The 24,283-nt window shown below is 44.8% G+C and overlaps 1 protein-coding gene across 2 annotated transcripts in view; it reads left to right on the top strand.

The window, feature by feature from the left end:
- Positions 1-608: 608 nt before the first annotated feature.
- The window catches only part of LOC125460310 (protein phosphatase 1M-like), a 34,564-nt gene continuing 10,889 nt past the window's right edge, over positions 609-24,283 (top strand). For both annotated transcript variants that reach the window (XM_059649766.1, XM_048547650.2), the window contains exons 1-3: positions 609-1,079; positions 15,295-15,415; positions 17,611-17,883. In XM_059649766.1, coding sequence (XP_059505749.1) covers positions 694-1,079; positions 15,295-15,415; positions 17,611-17,883 — 780 coding nt within the window. In that variant the 5' untranslated portion in view covers positions 609-693. The remainder of the gene's footprint in view (positions 1,080-15,294; positions 15,416-17,610; positions 17,884-24,283) is intronic.

Genomic DNA, 24,283 nt, shown 5'->3' with positions numbered 1-24,283 from the left:
GCAGGGAAATGGGGCTAGTATGGGCCCATTTATGCTGAAGGGCCTGACAAATGTCTGTGTAGAATTTGTTCATTCTCCCCGTGTCTGTGTCGATTTCCTCCCACAGTCTAAAGAAGGGGCGGTGTGGAGTTGTTGGGCTAAATGACCTGCTTCCATACCGTAGGGATTGTATAATTCTATTTTAAAATTGTGCATGTTAGATGAATTGGCCATGGGAAATGCAGGGATAGGGTAGGGGGAAGATGGGTCTGGGTCAGATGCTATTCAGAGGGTTGGTATGGGCTGAATGGCCTGCTTCCACACTGTAGGGATTCTATAACTTGGCAGGTCTAGCATCATCTGGACAGGCAAAAACAGAGTTAACGTTTCTTCAGAACACCGCCAGACCTGCTGAGTTGCTCACATTGTTCAAATCACAGTGAAAACATCTCTGCATCCTCCTCCCAGCTCAATTTATGTAATTCATGTTTTCATTTCTACTCTTTGATTCCCACCCTGAGTGCTGCACATATCCTTTCAGATAGGCACACAAACAGATTGGCCTCTCTAGCTGCTCGGGTTCGTCCCTGTAGCGGATGCATGTTGGAGTGAGCTCTGCAATTGGGTGTTCGCACTGATTCAGAATTGCTCAATGCTCCAGGAGAACAGCCAGTCCTATTAACAGCGGGCAGGAACTGCTCTTGTTTGTTGTTAATGTATCCTTCCCCGAGCGTGGAGTCGTTGCTGGGGGAGGAGGTTTATTCGAGCCGTGTTAGTTTATTCGGACGGACTGGCGGAAAGGGAACGGAAGAGACTGGGGGTTGGGGAGTAAGAGACAAAACATTCAGATTTCTCGTCCCGCTGCTTGGAAGCCGAGGTACAGAGATGTTTAAGAAGTTTAAGAGACGGAGCTCGCCCGTGAGGCGCAGCCGCCAGCCCTGTGTCACAGCGTGCCCGGAGCTGACTGCTCGGATATACTGTCGGCCACACTTTCTCCACCAGAGTCCAGCAGAGATGAGCCAGTACGCGGACCAGAGTCTCAGGCCGGTCCTGCTTCCTCCCAAGAACAAGAAATTGCCTTGCAACACAGGCTACGCAGAGTGAGTTACAGTAGGAAGCGACTCGCGTTTCAAAACAAAGTCTTTCTGTACAGCACAACCAGGGCAGTAACTTAGTCTCCAAAAGTTTCTTTCATTGCAATAGAATGTCACCAAGTGCCCGCCTTAAGCGCGCTGTGCCGTTAGACCAAATCCATCCAGACTCAATCAATGACAAACAGTGCAGCTGGGGACCGCTGCATCGTTTTGCCCCAAAAAGAACATTCTGAGGCCTTTCGACTTCAGCTCCCCCTCCGATCCAGCGACACCCCAGTCCCTCTTTTCCAATCACAAGCCAGAGCAGAATAGAGACCTTTCGGCTCCTGGAACCTGCTAGTCTTTCATCAGTGTTGTGTCAGATCTAATCTTGGCTTCCACTCCACTGCCCTTCTAGCCCTTTTGAGTGGCAGATGCAGTTTAACTTAGATAAATGTGTGGTGTTGCATTTTGATAAGGCAAACCCAAACAGGACTTATATAGTTAATAGGGCCCTGGGGAGTGTTGCTGAACAGAGTCTTAGGAGTACAGGTGCATAGTTCCTTGAAAGTGGACTCTGAGGTAGACACTGTGGTGATGAAGGTGTATGTCGCACTTGCATTGAGTTTGGGAGTTGAGATGTTATGTTGCAGCTATACAGGAGGGTGAGGCCACTTTTAGAAAATTGTGTTCAGTTCTGGTCTCCCTGCTAAACTTGAAAGGGTCCAAGAAAGATTTGCAAGGATGTTGCTGAGGTTGGAGGGTTTGAGGTGTTGAGAAAGATTGAAGAGACTGAGGCTATTTTCCCTGGAGCGTCGAAGGCTGAGGGGTCACTTTTGTAGAAGTATATAAAATCATGAGGGGCGTGGATAGCAAGGCATTTATCCTTGGGAAGAGAAGTGCAGAACTAGAGGGCATTGGTTTAAGGGGAAAAGTTTAAACGGGACCTAAGGGGCAGCCTTTTCACACAGAGGGTGGTGCGTGTATGGAAGGAGCTGTCAGAAAAGGTGGTGGAGGCTCGTACAATGACATTTAAAAGGCATGGGTACATGAATAGGAAGGGTTTAGGGGGATATGGGCCAAGTGGTGGCAAATGGGACTAGATTAAGTTGGGAAAGCTGGTTGGTGCAGACAAGTTGGACCAAAGGGATTGTTTCTGTGCCATGCATCTTTCTGACTCTGTGTCAAGAATCTTACTGTCTCAGCCTTAAATATATTCAATAATTCAGCATCAGCAGATTCCTGAAATAGAGACTGAAAAATATTCATGATCCTAAGGGAATAAATTATTCTTCTTCACTGTGTTGCATTATTCTGAAACTGTGCCCCAAGTTCTTGATGCCCCCAGGAGGCAGAGCATCCCCTCAATTTGAGTATAGGAGTACGGATGTCTTGCCGCAGTTGTACAGGGCCTTGGTGAGGTCACACCTTGAGTATTGTGTGCAGTTTTGGTCTTCTAGTCTGAAGAAGGACATTCACCTTTTGAGGGAGATCATCAAAGGTTCACCAGACTGATTCCAGGAATGGCAGGATTGATGTATAGAAAGACTGGATCGACTGGGTTTGTACTCACTGGAATTTAGAAGAACAAAATGTGGGTGGTTTCTCATTGAAACTTATAAAATCCTGATGGGCCTGGGCAGGCTAGATGTGGGAAAAATGTTCCCAATATTGGGGAAGCCCAGAACTAGAGGCCACAGCCTAAGAGTAAAAGGGGCAAGCCATTCAGGACTGAGATGAGGAAGAATTTCTTCACTCAGAGAATTGTGAACCTGTAGAATTCTCTACCACAGAAAGCTGTTGGGTCCGGTGCATTAGCTATATTTAACAGAGCTGGATTTGGTCCTTGTGGCTAAAGAGACCAAGGGATATGGAGAGTAAGTGGGAGTGGGATACTGAAATGGTATGATTAGCTATGATCATTTTGAATGGTTGTGCAGACCTGAAGGGCCAAGTGGCCTACTCCTGCACCTATTTTCTATGTGTCTATCTATCCCATCAAGCTCCAGAATCTAATATGTTACAATTGGATCACGTCTTGTTTTCTAACTTAAATGAGCATAGCCCCAACCTACTTAATCTTTACTTAAAACAACACTTTAATCCGAAGTATCAGCTGAGTGAATCATGTGAGAACTGACTCAAATGTAAGTATAACCTTGACTAAGGAGAACAAAACTGCATGGAGTACTCTAGGTGTGGCTTCACCGACACACTTTACAGCCACAGCAGAAGTTCCCTATTTGAGTGTTGCAACTTCTTTTAAATAAAGATCAGCATTCCATTTGCCTTCCCAATTAATTTGCTGTGCATGGCATTCTAACTCTGTGATTAATCTGTGAGAATATCTAGATCCCAGGGTGCCACTGCATTCTGTAGTCTCTCTCTTTAAATAATGTTTTGCTTTTCCTATTCTCTTATTTCCCCGCACTAGGTAGAAAAAAAAGAGATGAGGTCCTGCAGAGAGAATATGGGGAGTCAGGAGGTTAAAAAGAAGCACCTCAAGGTTACTTCCGGTGCCATGTGCTAGTGAGAGTAGGAATAAGAGGACAGGGCAGATGAATGCCTGGCTGAGGAGCTGGTGCGGAGGCAGGGATTCAGATTTTTTAATTAATTGGATCTTCTGAAGCAGAGGTGACCTGTCCAAGAGGCTTGAGTTGCACGTGAGCTGGAGGGGGAGCAATATCCTGGTGGGGATATTTGCTAGAGCTACTCAGGAGGGCTTAAACTAATCTGGCAATGAGTTGGAACCCTAAGCAGTAATGAGACGAGAGAATGTTGAGGCTGGTACATAAGTTAAAGGAGAGCAAGTTAAATAGTCGAGGCAGGCAAGAGCACAACAATGAATGAAGGAAGACGGATGAATTACACTGCATTTAACACAAGGGGTCTGACAGGTAATTCTAATGAACTATGTAAGGATGGTAACATGGGATAGGATATCAGGACTGGCAGCTCATTGTTCCAGGGTACAGATTCTACAGGATGGATAGAAGGGGAGGCAAGAGAAGAGGGGGAGACGCATTTTTGATTAGGGAAAACATCACAGTGTACTTAAAGAAGATAATCCTGAGGGATCATCCAGTGAAGTCATATGGGTAGAACTGAGAAATGAGAAGCGGATGATCAGATTTATGGGCCTGTAGTATAGGCCCTCCAATAGTCAGCAGGAAATTGAGCAGCAAATACTTAGGGAGATCGTAGATAGTTGTAAGAAATTAGGGTTGTAATGGTAAGGGATTTTAACTTTCCAAACATAGACTGGATCTGCCGTAGTGTGAATTGGATTGGGAGGAATTTAAGTGTGTTCAGGAAAACTTTCTCAATCTATATGTAGATGGCCCTTCTCGAGGAGGGGCAAAACTCAACCTCCTCTTGGGAACTAAGGCCCAGCAAATGACTGAGGTCTTAGTGGGGGAGAACTTTGGGGCCAGTGACCATAATTTTAAAATAGTCATGACAAAGGTTAGGTCTGCTCCACAATTTAAATTTCTAATTTGGGTCAAGGCCAGTTTTGATTGTGTTAGACAGGGGACTCTGTTGGCAGGTGGAGGGGCATGTGGCAAGTGCGAGGCTTTCAGACGCAAGATAGTAAGAGTTCAGGGACTGCATGTCCCTGTTAGTGAGAAGGGCAAGGCCTGGCACAAATGGGATACCTGGGATGATGAGAGATATTGAGGATCTGGTCAAGAAAAAGGAGAAGGCAAATGTCAGGTACAGGCAGCTGGAATCAAATAAACCTCTTGAGTATAGGGAATGTAGGGGTACATTTAAGAGGGAAATCTGGAGGCATGGGAAAACTTTGGCAGATAAGATAAAAGAGAATCCAAACAGATTCCACAAGTATATTAAGGGCAAAAAGACCTGTGAGCCAGACATCAGTGGGTGAGTAAATTGTCGGAGAGGATTGTGAGAGAGAAGACTTGCATACATGTGGGGAGGCAAGAATTGATGAGACATGGTCAGCATAGCTTCGTATATGGGAAATTGTCTCTCAAACTTGATTAAGATTTTTGAAGACATAACCAAAAGGATTGATGAGGACAGAATGGTAGATGTTGTCTACCTGGACTTTACTAAAGCCTTTGACGAGGTTCAACATGGTAGACTGCTTATTCAAGGTAGATCAGGTGGGATTCAGAGAGAGTTTGTCAATTGGATATAAAATTGGCTTGATGGTAGGAGACAGAGGCTGGTGATGGAGGGTTGCTTTTTGGACGGGAGCCCCAGGAACATTGATGTTCCACAGGGATGGGTGCTGGGTGAACTGTTTGTCATTTAGATAAATGATTTGGATGAGAAATTAGGAGGAATGGTTTGTATGTTTATGGATAAGACCAAAATTGGTGGTAAAGCCAACAGTGAGGAAGGCTATCTAAGATTACAGACTGGTCTTAATTATTTGGGCCAATGGACTGACTGAGCAGTGGGAGATGGAGTTTAATTTGGATAAATGTGAGGCCTCACATTTTGATAAAATGAACAAGGGCAGGACTTGTACAATTAATGGTAAGGCCCTGGTTAGTGTTGTTGAACAGAGAGACCTAGGGGGTTCAAGTACATAGTTGTTTGAAAGTTGCATCACAGCTAGATTGGGTGGGGGTTAAGAAGGTGTTTAGCACACTTGGCTTCATTGCTCAGACTATTGAGTACAGAAGTTGGGGCGTCATCCTGAGGTTGTACAGGTGGTTGGTGAGGCCTCTTCTGGAGTCCTGTGTGTGGTTCTGGCCACCCTGCTATAGGAAGGATATTATTAAATTGGAAAAGGTGCAGAAAAGATTGCAAGGATGTTACCGGGATTGGTGGGTTTGAGTTATAAGGAGAGGCTAGACAGGCTGGGGCTTATTACACTGGAGTATGAGAGGTTGAGGGGTGACCTTTATAGAGGTTTGTAAAATCATGAGGAGCACAGATAAGGTGAATAGCTAATGTCTTTCCCCAAGATAGGAGAGTCTAAAGCTAAAGGGTGCAGAATTGACATAGTTTTATGATTTTCTACATGATCTGCTGGCACTTCCCTACTCGTGGATTATGGCGTTTCCCAATGATAGATATGAGGCTAACTGGCCTGAAGCTTACTCCCTTCATTTCCTGAATAGGCATAATACATTTCCTGTTCTCCAATCTGCTCAGATCTTTACAGAATTGATGGAATTTTGGAAGATTATAATCAATGCATCCATTATCTTTGCAGACACTTCCTCTCTAAGCCTTAGAATTGAGACTTTTAAGGTTAGAGGAGAAAAATTTAAAAGGGACTTGAGGGGCAACTTTTTCCACTAACGGGGTGGTGCATATATGGGATGCGTTGTGAGAAGAAGCAGTAGAGGTGGGTGCAATTACAGCATTTAAAAGAACTTGAACAGATACATGAATAGGAATGGTTTAGAGGGATATGGGGCTAGTTTAGTTTAGTTGGCATGGACGAGTTGGTCCATAGGGCCTGTTTCTGTGCTGTATGACTCTGCCATACTGTACTACACCAGTCAAATTTTTGCTCACGCGTGACCTAACTATGTACCTTTGCACACATGTAGCTGACTTTCCCACCTAGATTTGTATTATCAGCATATCTCTCAATTCCTTCATCTAAGTTATTAAGATAGATTACAAGTGGTTAAAGCCCCAGCGTTCATCTATGGCATACCCTTAGTTACAGTTTGCAAGTTGAAACTGACCATTAATCCTGACTTTTTTTTCCTTTCATTAGCCAATCCTCTGTACAGGTTAATATATTACCTCCAACACCATGAGCTATCATCTTTTTCAGTAACCTTTCATGTGGCACCTTATTGAATTCTTTCTGGAATTCTGAATATGCTACAAATACAAATGTTGCCCTTATCAAACCTGCCTGTTACATCCTCAAAGAACACAAATAAATCTGTCAAGCAGAATTGACATAGTTTTATGATTTTCTGCATGATCTGCTGGCACTTCCCTACTCGCGGATTCTGGCGTTTCCCAATGATAGATACGAGGCTAACTGGCCTGAAACTTACTCCCTTCATTTCCTGAATAGGCATAATACATTTCCTGTTCTCCAATCTGCTCAGATCTTTACAGAATTGATGGAATTTTGGAAGATTATAATCAATGCATTCATTATCTTTGCAGACACTTCCTCTCTAAGCCTTAGAATTCAGACTGTTAAGTTGGGGGAATTTGAAGCCTTCAGTCCCACTCTTTTTGCTACTGACTTTTTGCTCATTCTGCCACTTTTTCAGAAGGGTCACTGGACCTGAAACGTTAACTCTGCTTTCTCTCCACAGATGCCACCAGACTTACTGAGCTTTCCCAGCAAAATGTTGAAATTCCTAGTAATGGTTATACGATCCTCTTCCCCTGTTTTGCTGCTTTGCTGCTATTCTTGAGATGCATTTAGCATTTTCTTCCAGGAATGGATACAAACATTTGTTCAAAACTCATGCCCATTTCCTAGTGTTTTTTTAAAATAAGTTCAACTGTGTATGTCCAATTCTTCCACTTTTGCAGACAGTGCATTCCAGATCATTACAATGTGCACTTGTGAGCACGTAGTTTCTACAAGACAGAAACAGGCCCTACTTCTGTTTTCACTCTCGGCACCAATTTGTTACAAAATGGTTTGTGCTTGTGTGGATCTATAGTTAAAGGAGAAGTGGAATTAGGAAGTGGTGTTCAAATAATGACAAGCCTGGAGTTTAACTATTACAGCACCATAATCATCCATGTGTGCTTCAGTAAAGATGTCTGACCGTAGATGTGATGCCTTCTGCAGAAGCTCCTAGATGTAAATGTCCCGCAGTTGCTAACCAGCATGAATCAATGGATGGATATGTCTCAATGAAGAAGGAAAACAAGAAATGCGCTGAAAGACGCATTTAGCTTATAGTCAGCTGAAATATCTAGAAGCCTTGTGGAGCTTAGTCAGTGATACAAGTTTTGTGGATGTTTGAGCATGAATAGAAATAGGACTTCTGGTACACCAGTATGAACCTTCCATTGAATTTGTGATGCAATAGAGAATTTGTTGCAGAGCAATTGTGGCATTCTGAGAACTCACTTTACGCTGTGAAGTTTTGCTGTAAGATCAGAAAGCTGGTGAAAGACAGTGTAAATGGCTTAAGCCCTTTTCATAGACATTTGTTGAGCCTCAAATAACTCTTGAGTCAAATGGGTACCATTGTCTTGGCTTTGACAGCTGATAAAATCCAAATTGGATGTTCAGAGATGTCCTGTAGCATGCTCTCCTAGATTGTATGGAAGTCGAGCTGATGTAAAACGTGCTTCACTGTTCACTGGGCTGAATTCAATTTGCAATCTTTAGCAACAGAAAGAAATTGTGAAAGCACAATTTTTCTTTAAGAAATGAAACCAAAATACAGACTCTTGCCAATGAATCACTTCATTTCATTGCTTAAGTTTTTATGCTTAAGATTCTCATTATCATGTTGAAATGTGTGGTCAGGTGTTCACATTTCCTGTGACAATCAATGCCGTGACTTTCGATAATAACATCAGAGGTTTACTTGAATAATTGGTGTTACATGATGTAAAATGACTCTCCAAAGACAACAGCAGAATTATGCCCAGCTTATCTCCTTCTCATTTTGTAGTTGACGGGCAACTGCAAAATATTTTGAGTCAGCATTCAACACACTTGTGACTGGACACTTTGGTTACCTCAGCAGTTCTGGTTTTCAAAAGAATGATATTATATGTCAGCCTTTAGTCCCCAAGGCCTGTTGGTGTGCAAAGTAACCTTTGCTGAGCATTGCTGCAGCTGTATGGAACCAACCTGTCACTTCCTGCAGTAATTGGTGTGTGTTGCATGACAGGTAATTTCCTGGCTCAGTGTACTGGCCTCGAGAGAAACCCAGACAACTGGAAGGCTCTCTGTTTCTGGGCTGAGAGTATCTGTAAATCATAGAATCCCGCAGTGCACAAAAAGCCATTTGGCCCATCAAGTCTGCATGGACTGTTCAAACAGCATCCCACTCAATCCCCCTAACCCTGCATTAACCATGGCTAATCCACCTAACCTGCACATCTTGGGAGTGTTGGAGGAAACTGGAGCACCCAGAGGAAACCCATACAGATGCATGGAGAATGTGCAAACGCCACACGGTCAGTCACCCGAAGACTAGAATCGAACCTGAGTCCCTGGTGCTATGAGGCAGCAGTGCAAACCACTGAGCCACTATGCTGCCTGTGAGGGGAGGAATCAGGTCTACTGTCCCCTGGCTCAGATTGGAAGTGACCACTGGGGCTGACAAGTGCCTGGATGTGTTGTTTGAAACCAAATAAATGCATTTTTAAGAGTATAAATTTAAAATTCCAAATGGCATCCTTCTGCAGAGTGTACTGATTCAGTTATTTTCTTAAATATTATAACTTCCGGCCCTCAAACCTCATGCTGTTATGCTGTAGCCATATCAATCCATTGCAACATGTGTCCCTCACAATGTTCAGTCACCGCTTTCTACCCACCTATGCCCACAAGAACCCCCTCATGGCTCCTTGTAGCGTCAGTTCCAGAATGTCACCTCATGCTACTTACCCATCAGCTGCTACTCATCCGTACCAATTCACCTATCATGCACCAGAAGCAGATTTTGGCAATCATGATAAGGTGAAACAAAATAAAAATCTAAATATCTATAGTTTTAAAAGAAACCCTTCCATTCATTAAAGCCTTTTTAAATCCCTTATGGTATTTAATCTCCTGTAAAACAGAGAGAACCCCACCTCAAAAGCAGTTAACTATTTAATATAACAAAGTGTGGAGCTGGATGAACACAGCAGGCCAAGCAGCATCTTAGGAGCACAAAAGCTGACGTTTCAGGCCTAGACCCTTCATCAGAAAAGCTTTTCTGATGAAGGGTCTAGGCCTGAAACGTCAGCTTTTGTGCTCCTAAGATGCTGCTTGGCCTGCTGTGTTCATCTAGCTCCACACTTTGTTATCTTGGATTCTCCAGCATCTGCAGTTCTCATTATCTCTGATAACTATTTAATATCTTTGAGTTTTAAATCAAATTGGGAACTTAGAATCCTCATTGTGGTTGGCTGGCTTGCTGAGCTGGTTCATTGTTCCGCAGATGTTTCATTACCCTGCTGGGTAACATCATCAGTACAGCCTCCAATGAAGTGCTGTGTTTCCGGTCTATTATTTTAACTCTGGTGTCCGTTCAGCTGAATTACCTCACTTCCAGTTTTCCTTCGCAATGGAGCGTTTTGGGGTCAAGCTCTATGTGTTTGTTTAAGGCTTTCTTAGTAGAGTACCAGGCTTCTAGGAGTTCCTGTGCTTGTCTCTACTTTGCCTGTCTCAGGATCCTGGTGCTGTCCCAATCGAATTGGTGGTTTTCCTTACTCATGTGGCGGGAGATGACTGAGTATTAGTCATGTCTTTTTGTTGCCAAGTGATGTTCGCGTACCCTTGTGGTTAATTTCCTTCCCGGTTTCCAATGTAGTGTTTGTCACAGTCTCTGCAGGGAATCTTGTATATGATCTTGCTCCTGTCCATAGTGGATGGTGGGTCTTTGGTCCGGGTGAGCGGTTGGCATACGGTTGATATAGATTTGTTTGCTACTCTGATGCCCAGTGGTTGTAGGAGCCTTGTGGTTAATTCCGATGTGCCCCTGATGTAAGGTAGCTTGATGAGTGTGTCAGGACATGTTGCATCTTCCTATTCACCCTATCCGTGCCCTTCTATGACTTTATCGACTTCCATAAGGTCACCCCTCAGCCTCCGATGCTCCAGGGAATTTAGCCCCAGCCTATTCAGCCTGTCCCTACAGGTCAAACCCTCCAACCCCGGCAATATCCTTTTAAATCTTTTCTGAACTCTTTCAAGTTTAACAACATTGCTCCTAAGGAGGGAGACCACAGAAGAATGCAATATTCTTAAAGTGAGTCAACATTTAGAGTTCTTTTTTAAAAATTCACTGGTAGGACATGGGCATTACTGGCTGGCCAGTATTTATTGCGCATTCCCAGCTACCTTCGAACTGAGTGGCTTGCTCGGCCAATTAAGAGTCAACTACATTACTGTGGGTCTGGAGTCACATGTAGGCCAGACCAGAAGAGGATGACAGATTTCCTTCCCTGAAAAACATTTCTGAAGAAGGGTCCAGATCCGAAACATCAGCTTTCCAGCTTCTCTGGTGCTGCCAGGCCTGCTGTGTTCATCCAACTCTGCATCGTGTCGTCTTATTAGTGAGGCAGATTTTTTTAATCGGAAAATTGACATTGGATTTGTGGTTGTTATTAGACTCCAGATTTTTGTTACATTCAAATCCCACCCTCTGCCATGGCCAGATTCAAACCCATGTCCCCAGAACATCAGCTGAGTTTGTGGATTAATACCACTAGGTCACCACCTCCCCAGTGACCCCCTGTTCTGAAGAAGGGTCACTGAGCTCAAAATGTTAACTCTGCTTTCCCTACATAGATGCTGCCAAAATTGTTGAGTTCCCCCAGCAAGTTCTGTTTTTGTTTCAGGATTTCAACATCTGCAGTTTGTTTTTGTTGTTTAGTACCATAATGATTTATCTATTTTAGTGGTGTTGATTAAGGGTGCGGTATTGGTTGTCCAGGACACGCAAGAACGGGATCTTCGCAAAACTGTTCTGCCTGACTGAGTTAGCATGAGTTCACCAGTTAAGCTGAAAGATGTTGACTTGGACAACACAACGTTGTCTCAGTACTACTTGGAGCTCTTGGCCCACGTAATGTGCCATCTATTATGAAGTCGAGGAGTGGAACTTGCTCTCAGGTCATAAGGGTGCAAATTGAATTAAGCTATCACTGAGCCAAAACAAGTTTTAATTATATAATGTTTGAAGTCAAGGTGCTGTTAGTAATAATCATTTTCCCTGCATCTGTCACTGTTGTGCTCACTGATTTACATTAACTCCCAATCCACTGATGTTAACATCGGTCTCCTTAGGTTCTTTATGGCCTTAACCCAACCTCTGCAGCCTCCTCCAGGCCTGTAACCCTTGTCTACCTGTCTGCTACCAAGTCTGACCCTTATGTCCCTCCACTTCCTTTAGGTCCCCCAGGCTCCAAGCTCTGGATAAAAACCAAAAGAACTGCGGATGCTATAAACCAGAAACAAAAGCAGAAATCGCTGGAAAAGCTGAGCAGGTTTGGCAGTATCTGTGGAGATAAATCAGTTAACATTTCAAGTCAAGTGACCCTTACTCTGTTCGAAGTTTGGGTCACTCAACCCGTACCATTAACTCTGATTTATCTCCACAGATGCTGCCGGACTTGCTGAGCATTTCCAACAATTTCTGTTTTTGTTTCCAAGCTCTGGAATTCCTTCTTTACAGCTCGCAGATTCCGGCTTGAAGAGTCTTCTCAAACCCTACCACTTAGTCACTGATCCGAATATCCTCTTTGGCCCCAGGTAATTTTTTTGTGTGACTGCATGAGAGTGAAGCACCTTGGGGACAAGATTCCCTCTTGGCTGTACTGTTGCGGTGAGAAATGTGCTGCACATTTTTACATTTTTAAGGAATAAACAAGCTGTGCATTCACACCGTTTTCTTTATGATGCACATTCATGTATCAGTCTTAATCACGTTGCAATAGCCAATGTTGCCCAGCAAAGAAGAGCTGGAGGGAATGCTGCTTGCTATGATTTACTATATTAAAGGCATCATATAAATGTAAGTTGTTTGTGACACCAAAAATATTGTTAGAGTATGTTCTTTTCTGGTGGTCCAGTTCTGGGTGAATTTCTTCCTGCAGTAGACAAAGGGAAGAGACTCAGTTTGCTGGAATTGATGAAGAACAGTTGGTGGAAATGCAGGAGGGAGTGAGATTGTTGGGTTAGGAGTTTGGCAGAATGAGGTAGCTGAGAGTCGTTCATTGAATGAGAAATGTGCAATGGAGGGGTGCAGAGTTCTCAAGTCTCTGTAGTAGAATTGCTGCTTAAATTTTCCATATAATTGCATGGCCTTGATCATCTGCTGTTGGTGGACCCACATTCAGATGACATCTTCAGATTATCACAAAAACCCACATGCACTTTGTGTCACTGCAACCCCGATATATACCATTGAGTTATACTCCAGCAGTGTGTTTTATTTTCATCTTGGTTCCCAAGTTTAACTCCCTTGACTACACTAGTGAGGGAACATGTTGCTGCATTCTGTGCTTTCAATGTTACCTCTATGTTTGGCTTGGAACAAATGTTATGGCAAGTCTTAAAACGGAGAAAACTACGTTACTTGAAATAACTGAAGTAGATTACACGTGTTCACATCCAACAAAAATTATAACTTTAAATATTTAAACAGGTAATTTTTTTTAACAACGAATGTAACACCCTAGCCTCAGCATTGTGTCTCAGCACTGCGGTGTAGTTTCGTAAAACTTTAATCAGATGTGTACACAGTCTTGCCCTTTCTTTGTTTCCACTAAAACAAACACTTCTTCCATAAACAGATTACCTATAAAAAGATACAGAGATGTGCCTAATGACGAGGAGCTTAGATTATATCTAGCACCAAATAGTTTATGTGAAGACTCAATTCCAGTGTGGTCAGTGTACCAATGCCCAATATAAACACAATACGGTTTTGTTTTTGAAAAAATAAATTGGACCTTTTTTTTCCAAACATCTTCCCTTTTTCCCCCCTTAATCTTGAGTAATAAAGGAAGAATGTGCATGCTAATTCTGGGATCTCAAGCAAGCAAAAAGCTAACTCAAAATATTGTGGGGCACTGTTAAATTCTGGAAATCTGTAGCTCAGATGAGTAGGAACTGAAAACAAATGCTCAAAACATATACATGCAAGTAGCTCTGAGGAAGGGTCCCTGAACCCGAAACATCAACTCTGATCTTTTTCTTCACTGTTGCTGCCAGATCTGCTGAGCATTTCCAGCAACCTCTATTTTTGTTCCTGATTTACATCATCTGCAGTTCTTTTGGTTTTTATTTATGCAAGTTGTACCAATTATTTAAAATGATATTAGAAGAGAAACAAATACTAGCTTGAAGGTTATATTACTGGGTTGTAATCCAGAGGCTGGAACTAAAGATGAGTTCAAATACTACCTGGTGAATTTAAAATTGGTTATAGAATCATAGAATTTTACAGTGCAAAACGAGGTCAGCTGAAATAAGTTCAGAAAATACAGTAGTTAATGGTGGCCATGAAATTACTGGATTGTTGTCAAAATCCCACTTGGTCACTGATGTTCTTGGGAGTTAGGAAATCTGCCAGCTGATCCATAGGGGATTTCATTGAGCAGAAACTGATCTTGCATTTTAAACGCTGTGTCTACAAGAGCAGGTCAGAGGTAGGAATACTTCAGCGGGTAGCCCACCTCTTGACTCCCTAAAGCCTGTCCACCATCCATGAGACACAAGTCAGGAGAGTGATGGAATACTCCACTCTTTCCTGGATGGGTGCAGCTTCAACAACTCTCAAGAAGTTTGACACTATCCAGGATAAAAAAAACCTGAGTCAGAAATGAGGGAGAGGGAAGATAGATCTGAAATAAAAAGACAGAGGAGGGATGGTGATAGGTGAGTGCAGGTGGTCATTGGTGGGGATTGGTCTGTCAGGTGGGAGGAACGGATATGTGGGAGAGAAGATGGTCAGGTTGTGTCAGATCAAGGAGGCAGGCATGAGAGGGAGGGTTGGTCATGGGATGAGGCTGGGGCTGGGGAGATTTTAAAATTGGTAAAGCCCACATTGAGACCATTGGGTTGTAGGCTCCCAAGGCAGAATATGGGGTCCCACTCCTCCAGTTTCTGGGTGGCGTCATTGTGACACTGGACGAGGCCCAGGATGGACATGTTACCCAGGGAGTGGGAAGGTTCAAGAAGGAAGCTCACCACCAACTTGTCAAGGGCAACTCAGATGGGCAATAAATGATGGCCCAGCCAGTGAGATCTATGCCACACCGATGAATAAAGGACGCAAAAACTAAAACCTCTTAAACGCGTGGCTTGATATTGCAATTGTGCAAAATGTTCCAAAATCCCCTAATCCACATGAACTACAGCAGTTCAGAAAGATGACTGACAATCTCCTTCACAAGGACAAGAAGTGATGGGCAATAATTAGCTCATAACCCTTGCCTATGATGCCCATGTCTATGAATTTTTATTTACTTAAAAGCTGGTGGCTATGGAAATGTGTCCCAATCACTGACCAATCAGAAAGAGGCAGGGATAGGAGTTGGGAAACTGTATGTTGAGCTGTTCGTCCCTTCTCCAATGTTATGATTCTCTTTGCAGGGTTATAAATGCCGGTAAAAGTGTTTTCAACGAAGATCAGGCGACTTGCCGATCAATCCACCTCAGAAAAGCATTTGACATCGAAGAGGAATGGGTCCTTTTGTGCCCAAATGAAGATACTGTATGTACCTCGCGTAACAATGTGGATTTAGTTGAACAGTTTTGTGAAGTGGGTGGGAATGACAGACAAGTCAGACAGACTTGGGTTATGTTGGCACAGGCATAAGTTCAAGGAGATGTTAGGAACCGAGTTATACATCATTAAGGCAATAGATAAGGAGAAGTAGGCCATTCAGACCATTGAGTCTGCTCTGCGATTCAATGAGATCATGGCTGATTATCTTCCACTCCACTTTCCTTCCTTTTCCCTATAACCATTGATTCGCTTGGTGATTAAAACCTGCCTATCGCAGCCTTGTATGTGTTTAATCACCCAATCTCAAAAGACCTCTGCAGTATAGTATTGCACAGATTCAGAGCCCTCAGAGAAGAAACTCCTCCTTGCCTCTGGTTTATGTATGTGACCTGTTATTCTGAGATTATGGCCTCTGGCCCTAGACTCTTCCACAAAGGGGAAAAAACCTTTCTGTAACTACCCTAAGAGCCCCCTAAGAATCTTACATTTTTCAATAATGTTGTTTATTGGAAGAGATGTGATTAATTCCATGGCAACGTGGGGAAGTTTCAGCCCAGTTCCAAGTTGTTATGATGTCAACGGGAACTGTTGTTGTTAAGCTTTAAAAAAAATGAGCAAATAAAACTTGAAGTTGCTGAGACTAAAGAAAGGGACAGCGCGGTGCCTCAATGGTTAGCATTACCACCTCACAGCCACAGGGACCGGGTTCAGTTCCACCCTCGGGCAACTATCTGTGTGTGGAGTTTGCATGTTCTCCCTGTTCTGTGTGGGTGTCCTCCAGGTGCTTTGGTTTCCTCCCACAGTCCAAAGAGTGGATTGGCCATACTAAAATTGCCTGTAGTGTTCAGAAATGTGTAGGGTAAGCGGATTAGCCATGGGAAATACAGAGGTACGTTGCGGGGTGTGAGTCTGGGTGGGATGCTCTTCAGACAGTCAGTGTGGACTTGTTGGGCTGAATGGCCTGTTTCCACACTGTAGGGTGTGTATGATGGTGACGAAGGATCAAGCAAGGTTCAGGGCACTGACGACTGGTTCAGCAATATGCCTCACCCCTTGGCCAGACCCATCCTTTGAAGCAGTAATTGGCTGGATTCTATATCTTTCGCCAGTCTGATCCGAAGGTTAGTTCCTCGTTTGGGCTGCCAGTGGGATTACAGCTGAAAGCACTGTCGGAATCTGCTGTGGAGGGTGGTAGCCTCTGTTTATTTACGCCCTTTTTAAATCCTCTTTTTTTTTTGAGCTTACAATTTTAAACAAAAAATCTGAGTCTGAGAGCAAGAGGCCTTTAAACTGTAGCCCTGACTGACTTTCTGTTCTCCACATTCACCTCTGTACCCTGTGTCCCATTTAGCTGCTGAGCATCCACCCCCTCCCCCGACCCCCCATACTACTACTATCAGGCGGGTAGGAGGTCATTGACCTCCTACCCGCCTGATAGCCTCTAAATGCCAACTGGGTAAGCTGAGACAGTGGAGGCAATATTGAGCAGACTCCTCAGTTCCTGTAGCATCCCTCCCACCTCTCCACTTGCATTATATAATTCCCCTTTAGCCTTTGGAGCAGCACAGTGGCTCAGTGGTTAGCACTGCTGCCTCATAGCACCAAGGACCCAGGTTCCATTCCAGCCTCTGGGTGACTATCTGTATGGAGTTTGCAGATTCTCCAGGTGCTCTGGTTTCCTCCCACAGTCTAAGATGTGCAGGTTTAAATGGATTGGCCGTGCTAAATTGCCCAACGTGTCTGGGGATGTGCAGGCTGGGTAGATTAGGGTTACAGAGATAAGGTAAGGGGTTTGGGTCTGGATGGGAGGGTCATTGTTGATTCTGGGCCGAATGTCCAGCTTCCACACTGTAGGGATCCTATGAAATAATTTGGTGAAAATTTATTTAAAATCTAAGTTGCAGTTGATGAAAAGATGTTGGTTTGAGAAATGTTCTCTTTCTTCAGAAAACAGTGCTTTCGTCATGTTTGGCTGTAGTTGACACTAGCATCTCAGTTATATCATGCCAATGAGCTTTTGGCTGCCTTTGTCCATACGTTGTGTTTGAAATCAAATTTATACTTCACCCGAGACAATTAAAACAATCTTCCTGATTGTTGTTGGTTGAAGATAGCTGACATCAGGTTTGCTTGTGATTGGGTCAAAGCACTTGGTTTACGAAACCCTTCTTCTTCCAAAGCAAGATCAAGGGATCGTGGCCACCTACTGGGGATTGTTTGATGGTCATGGAGGCCCCATGGCAGCAGTGCTGGCATCTGAGCATTTACATCACTGCATCAAAGGACAGCTGGAGGAAATCCTGGATATTATCAGCAGCCCCTGCAACATCCCACCCCCAATCCACCTTGAGGGACACAAGAGGACGCAAACTGAAATAAGCTATGGAATCGAGAAGAACATCTGCATTGAGAACCTGGTGAAAGGTGCGTTGGAGATAGCCTTCAAAAACTGCGTGAGTATATGACATTGATCATCTCATTTCCATTCACCCTTGACCCACGTGTCCGCTGACTTATATTCCCAATTAAGCATTGGCTCTGTAATCTTCTCCAGCCTTGCCACCCTCCAACCTACCTGCACTCTGTCATTTCAGCCCTGTTAAGTGCCCTTTTTATTCGCTCCACCTTTGTTGTTGAGGTCCTGAGGTCCGAATTCCCTTCCTAATTCCCTCCTCTTCCTGAAAACCTACGTCTTTGACTGGGTTTTTCTTCATTTGCCTTTATCCCTCCTTAATGTAGCTTGACACCAAATTGTTTTATGTTGGGGACCAGGTCAAACCCCTTTCAAACATATCAAGGAGACAGCCTAGACTCTAACCTTTGTCTTATATCAAAGCAAGGGTAAGGTGCTGCGTTCCAGATGTAATTTAATTAGTCACACTACTTGGCTTTAAGCAAAACACTCTCTCTTTATTCTTACCCACATTAAAATACAAACAAAAGAAAGAAAAATTGGTATAACTTTATCTCTCTTGAAAAATTAATAGAATAATAGATTATTTAGCTGCTAAACAGCAACTGTTCCAATATAGTAACATCCAATAAACAACCCCATGGCAAAGGCAAATTCAGTAAAATTTATTGTTTCCCATGCAATATTTCTCCAGTCCAGGAGAAAAGAAAACCAAGAGAAAGCTCTGGCAGAGAGACAACTTAAGCTTATTGCTGTGTCTAAGAGACATGTGTAACAGGTCTCACAACCAGTTTCAAAATCCCAGCAACTGAAAGCTAAACTAAAACCCTAATTCTGTGGCAGTCTGACCCCACCCGTTCATGCTGCATCTGTTCTAACTTTTTTAAAGAAACCACCCCAGGGTCTCACAAGCTATTTACTTTATTGGCCTGGAACAGGCTGCTTAGTCCCTGTCTCAAATTCTCTTCGTTAAAAAGACCATGACAAAATGCACCTCTTAACGCCATGGTATTGCCACAATTTCATAATGTGTTTTGGGAATTTTCTTCCATTAAAGGCTCCAACATTTAGAAACAAGTAATTGTTGATATTAGTGTTTTCTTTTTGTTGAAACTTCCCATTTCACACATTGAATACCAGCCTAAATACAATCACTCTGATTCAGAAAACTTGTGTCCCGGAGATTTGAGCAGATATTCTATCTTTCCCTCAGTGCAGCACAGAAGGGGTTGTTGCACTGTCAGAAGTGCCATCTTTGTGATCAGATGTTAAACCAAGACACTGAGTCTGCGTCCCCGCCCCCACCCCCCCCCCCCCCCCCCCCCCCCACCTTGGACATACAAAACTCCATTTAACGTTTTGAAATAGCATGGGGATGTCCTCCTAGTACCCCCCAACATCTCCCCTACATCACCCTCCTTTGCTGTCCCCATCTCTGCCTCCATCTTCACCACCCCATCTCTCTCTCCCCCTCCCTTTACTACTACTCCAACTCTCCCTCCAAAAGCAATTCACAACCTAATTAATTTTTTTAATATGAATCTCTGTTGCTTTGTGGACATACTTGGCAAGTGAGTCATGCATTGTAGGGTCTCAAAAACAGACAATGACAGAAATCAGCAGTGGATCTGACTTGGTATTGGTTTCAAGATCAGCATTCAACAAGAAAACTGGAAGAACTTAGGAACATAAGAGCAGGAGTAGGCCATTCAGCCCCTTGTGCCTGTGCTGCCATTCAATGGGATCATGGCCGGTATTCTATCTCAATGCCATTTTTTTCATTCTATTTCCACATCCATTGATCTATTGAATATACAGAAATCTATTGACCTCTATCTTAAGTGACTGGACGTCCTCTGAGCAGACCATTCCGAAGATTCTCTACCCTTTGAATAAAGAAATTTTTCCTCATCTGTCATAAATGGCCAATATCTTGTCCTGAGATTTTGTCTCAGGCTCTAAAACCCCCTAAACACACACAGCACTTGCGCACAATTTTTAATCACTAAACGAATCAAGAATTATGGGGAAAAGGCAGAAATGTGGACTTGAGTGCAATCAGACCAGCCATGATCTCATTGAATGGCAGAGCATACTCAGTGGGCTGAATGGCCTACTTTTGCTCCTATGCCTTATGGAGTTATAGAGTCAGAGGTGTACAGCACGGAAACAGACCCTTCAGTGCAACTACACGTCCACGCTGACCAGGTGTCCTACATAAATCTAGTCCCGTTTGCCAACATTTGGCCCGTATTCCCTCTAGACCCTTCCTGTTCATATACCCATCCAGATGCCTTTAAATGTTGTAAATATGTCAGCCTCTACCACTTCCTCTGGCAGTTCATTCCATTCATGCACCACACTTTGCATGAAAAAGTTGCCACTTAAGTCTCTTTCCTATCTTTCCCCTCTTACCTTAAACGTATGCTCTCTAGCTTTGGACTCCCCTACCCTGGGGAAAAGATTTTGCCTATTTACCCTACCCGTGCCTCTCATGATTTTATAAACATCTGTAAGGCTGCCCCTCAGCCTCTGACACTCCAGGGAAAATAGCCCCAGCCTATTCAGCCTCTCCCTATAGCTCAAATCATGTTTTCCAAACATAGACCGGGACTGCCATAGCGTTAAGGGCTTGGATGGAGAGGAATTTGTTAAGTGTGCAAAAGAAAATTTCCTGATTCAGTATGTGAATGTATCCACTAGCGAAGGTGTAAAACCTGACCTATTCTTGGGAAATAAGGTCAAACAGGTGGCTGAGGTGTCAGTCAGGGTGCACTTTGGGGCCAGTGGCCATAATTCTATAGTTTTAAAATAGTTATGGAAAAGGTTAAATGGACCTCAAAGTTAAAGTTCCAAATTGGAGGAAGGCCGATTTTGATGGACTTTCAAAAGTTGGCTGGGGGCAGATGTTTGCAGGTAAACGAACTGATGGAAAATTGGAAGCCTTCAAAAATGAGATAATGAGAGCCCAGAGACAGTATGTTCCGGTTAGGGTGAGGGGCAAGGCTGGTAAGTGTAGGGAATGCTGGATGACTAAATAAACTGAGGTTTTGGTCAAGAAAAAGAAGGAAGCATTTGTCAGGTATAGACCACAAGGATCGAATGAATCCCTAGAAGCATATAAAGACGGTAGGAATAAACTTAAGAGGGAAATCAGGAAGAAGGGGACATGAAATATCTTTGATAAATAGGGTTAAGGAGAATCCGAAGGTATTCTACAAATATATTACAGACAAATAGGTAACTCGGGAGAGAATAGGTCCCCTTAAAGATCAGCAAGGCCGCCAATGTGTGGAACCACAGGAGATGGGTGAGATACTAAATACATATTTTGCATGAAACACAAACAAGTTGCTGGAAAAGCTCAGCAGGTCACAACATCTGTGAAGAGAAATTGAAGTTAACATTTTGGGTCCGGTGCCCCTTCTTCAGAACTGGTGTTTTGCATCAGTGTTTACTGTGGTGAAGGATATGAACGATATAGAACGTGGCTAAATAAATAGTGATGTCTTGAAAAATGTCTCTATAAAATTCTAAAAGATTTTTTATGCTGCAATGAGATCACCCTCATTCTTCTAAGCTCTCAACGATATGGGCCCAATAGCTTCATAGAACAGTCTTGTCATCCCAGTAATCCAAGGTGAATCTCTGTTTGAACTCCCTCAATGGTCAGTATATCCTTTCTTGGGTAAGGAGAGAAAGACCATACATTATACATGTGATGATGGGAACTGCAGATGCTGGAGAATTCCAAGATAAAATGTGAGGCTGGATGAACACAGCAGGCCAAGCAGCATCTCAGGAGCACAAAAGCTGACATTTCGGGCCTAGACCCTTCGTCAGAGAGGGGGATGGGAAGAGGGAACTGGAATAAATAGGGAGAGAGGGGGAGGCGGACCGAAGATGGAGAGAAAAGAAGATAGGTGGAGAGGAGAGGATAGGTAGGGAGGGGATAGGTCAGTCCAAGGAAGACGGACATGTCAAGGAGGTGGGATGAGGTTAGTAGGTAGATGGGGGTGCGGCTTGGGGTGGGAGGAAGGGATGGGTGAGAGGAAGAACCGGTTAGGGAGGCAGAGACCGGTTGGACTGGTTTTGGGATGCAGTGGGTGGGGGAGAAGAGCTGGGCTGGTTGTGTGGTGCAGTGGGGGGAGGGGACGAACTGGGCTGGTTTAGGGATGCAGTTGGGGAAGGGGAGATTTTGAAACTGGTGAAGTCCACATTGATACCATATGGCTGCAGGATTCCCAGGCGGAATATGAGTTGCTGTTCCTGCAACCTTCGGGTGGCATCATTGTGGCACTGCAGGAGGCCCATGATGGACATGTCATCTAGAGAATGGGAGGGGGAGTGGAAATGGTTTGCGACTGGGAGGTGCAGTTGTTTGTTGTGAACTGAGCGGACGTGTTCTGCAAAGCGGTCTCCAAGCCTCTGCTTGGTTTCCCCAATGTAGAGGAAGCCACCCCGGGTACAGTGGATGCAGTATACCACATTGGCAGATGTGCAGGTGAACCTCTGCTTAATGTGGAATGTCATCTTGGGGCCTGGGATAGGGGTGAGGGAGGAGGTGTGGGGGCAAGTGTAGCATTTCCTGCGGTTGCAGGGGAAGGTGCCGGGTGTGATGGGGTTGGAGGGCAGTGTGGAGCGAACAAGGGAGGGACATCAGTTACAAGCTGGTTGCCTGAGATGGAGACTGAGGTCCAGAAAGGTGAGTGATGTGCTGGAGATGGCCCAGGTGAACTGAAGGTTGGGGTGGAAGGTGTTGGTGAAGTGGATGAACTGTTCGAGCTCCTCTGCGGAGCAAGAGGCGGCGCCGATACAGTCATCAATGTACCGGAGGAAGAGGTGGGGTTTGGGGCCTGTGTAGGTGCGGAAGAGGGACTGTTCCACGTAACCTACAAAGAGGCAGGCATAGCTGGGGCCCATGCGGGTGCCCATGGCCACCCCCTTAGTCTGTAGGAAGTGGGAGGAGTCAAAAGAGAAGTTGTTGAGGGTGAGGACGAGTTCAGCTAGGCGGATGAGAGTGTCGGTGGAGGGGGACTGGTCGGGCCTGCGGGACAGGATGAAGTGGAGGGCCTTGAGGCCATCTGCATGTGGAATGCAGGTGTATAGGGACTGGACGTCCATGGTGAATATGAGGTGTTGGGGGCCAGGGAATTGGAGGTTCTGGAGGAGGTGGAGGGCGTGGGTGGTGTCACGGACGTAGGTGGGGAGTTCCTGGACCAAAGGGGAGAAAATGGAGTCCAGATAGGTGGAGATGAGTTCGGTGGGGCAGGAGCAGGCTGAGACGATGGGTCGACCAGGGCAGGCAGGTTTGTGGATTTTGGGAAGGAGATAGAAACGGGCCGTGCGGGGTTGGGGAACAATGAGGTTGGAGGCTGTGGGTGGGAGGACCCCTGAGGTGATGAGGTCGTGAATGGTGTTGGAGATGATGGTTTGGTGCTCGGGTGTGGGGTCATGATCGAGGGGGCGGTAGGAGGTGGTGTCGGAGAGTTGGCGTCTGGCCTCGGCGATGTAGAGGTCAGTGCGCCATACTACCACTGCGCCACCCTTGTCTGCGGGTTTGATGGTGAGGTTGGGGTTGGAGCGGAGGGAGCAGAGGGCTGCCCGTTCTGCGGGGGAGAGGTTGGAGTGGGTGAGAGGGGTGGAGAGGTTCAAGCGGTTAATGTCTCGACGGCATTTGGAAATGAAGAGGTCGAGGGAGGGTAGGAGGCCTGGGGGTGGTGTCCAGGAGGAGGACTTGTGTTGGAAGCGGGTGAAGGGGTCAGTGGAGGGAGGGTTAGGTTCCCGGTTGAAGAAGTAGGCATGGAGGCGAAGACGGCGGAAAAACTGCTCTATGTCCAATCGTGACTGGTATTCGTTGATGTGTGGTTGTAGGGGGACAAAGGTGAGCCCCTTACTAAGGACTGACCGTTCGTCCTCAGTCAGTGGGAGGTCTGGGGGGATGGTGAAGATGCGGCAGGGCTCGGTGTGGCTGTCTTCTCTGGGGTTGCTGGCTGTGGAGGTTGTGGGCGGAGCGATGAGGTCGTCGGCCGTGGGCGGGGTTCCGTCGGCCATGGGCGGGGTTCCGTCGGCATCGGCCGTGGGCGGGGTTCCGTTGGAGGAGCGGGAGTGGGCGGCAGCAGTTGCGGTATACATTACACATGCCTTGCTTTGAAATGTGTTATGGAACCCTGATGCGTCCACCTGACCAGGCACACAGAGCCAAGGGTAGAAGAAAAATGAAAATAAATTGAGGGGTGATGCCAACCTTGGATTATGGATTGGCACCACTGAGGTAATGAAGGAGCTGTGTGTTTTGAAAGAAAGACTTGCATTTGTATCGACTCTTTCATAATCTCACTATGTTTCAATGTGAATCACAGCCAACAGAATATCTTTGAAGAATAATCACTGTCACAGTGTGAAAAATGGGCCAATGTGGACACACACAACAACAGGCA

Source organism: Stegostoma tigrinum, chromosome 11 (genome assembly GCF_030684315.1).
Source record: "Stegostoma tigrinum isolate sSteTig4 chromosome 11, sSteTig4.hap1, whole genome shotgun sequence".
Lineage (NCBI taxonomy): Eukaryota > Metazoa > Chordata > Chondrichthyes > Orectolobiformes > Stegostomatidae > Stegostoma > Stegostoma tigrinum.
Note: the sequence above shows the minus strand (reverse complement) of the source record. Positions and strands in the feature narration are given on the sequence as shown.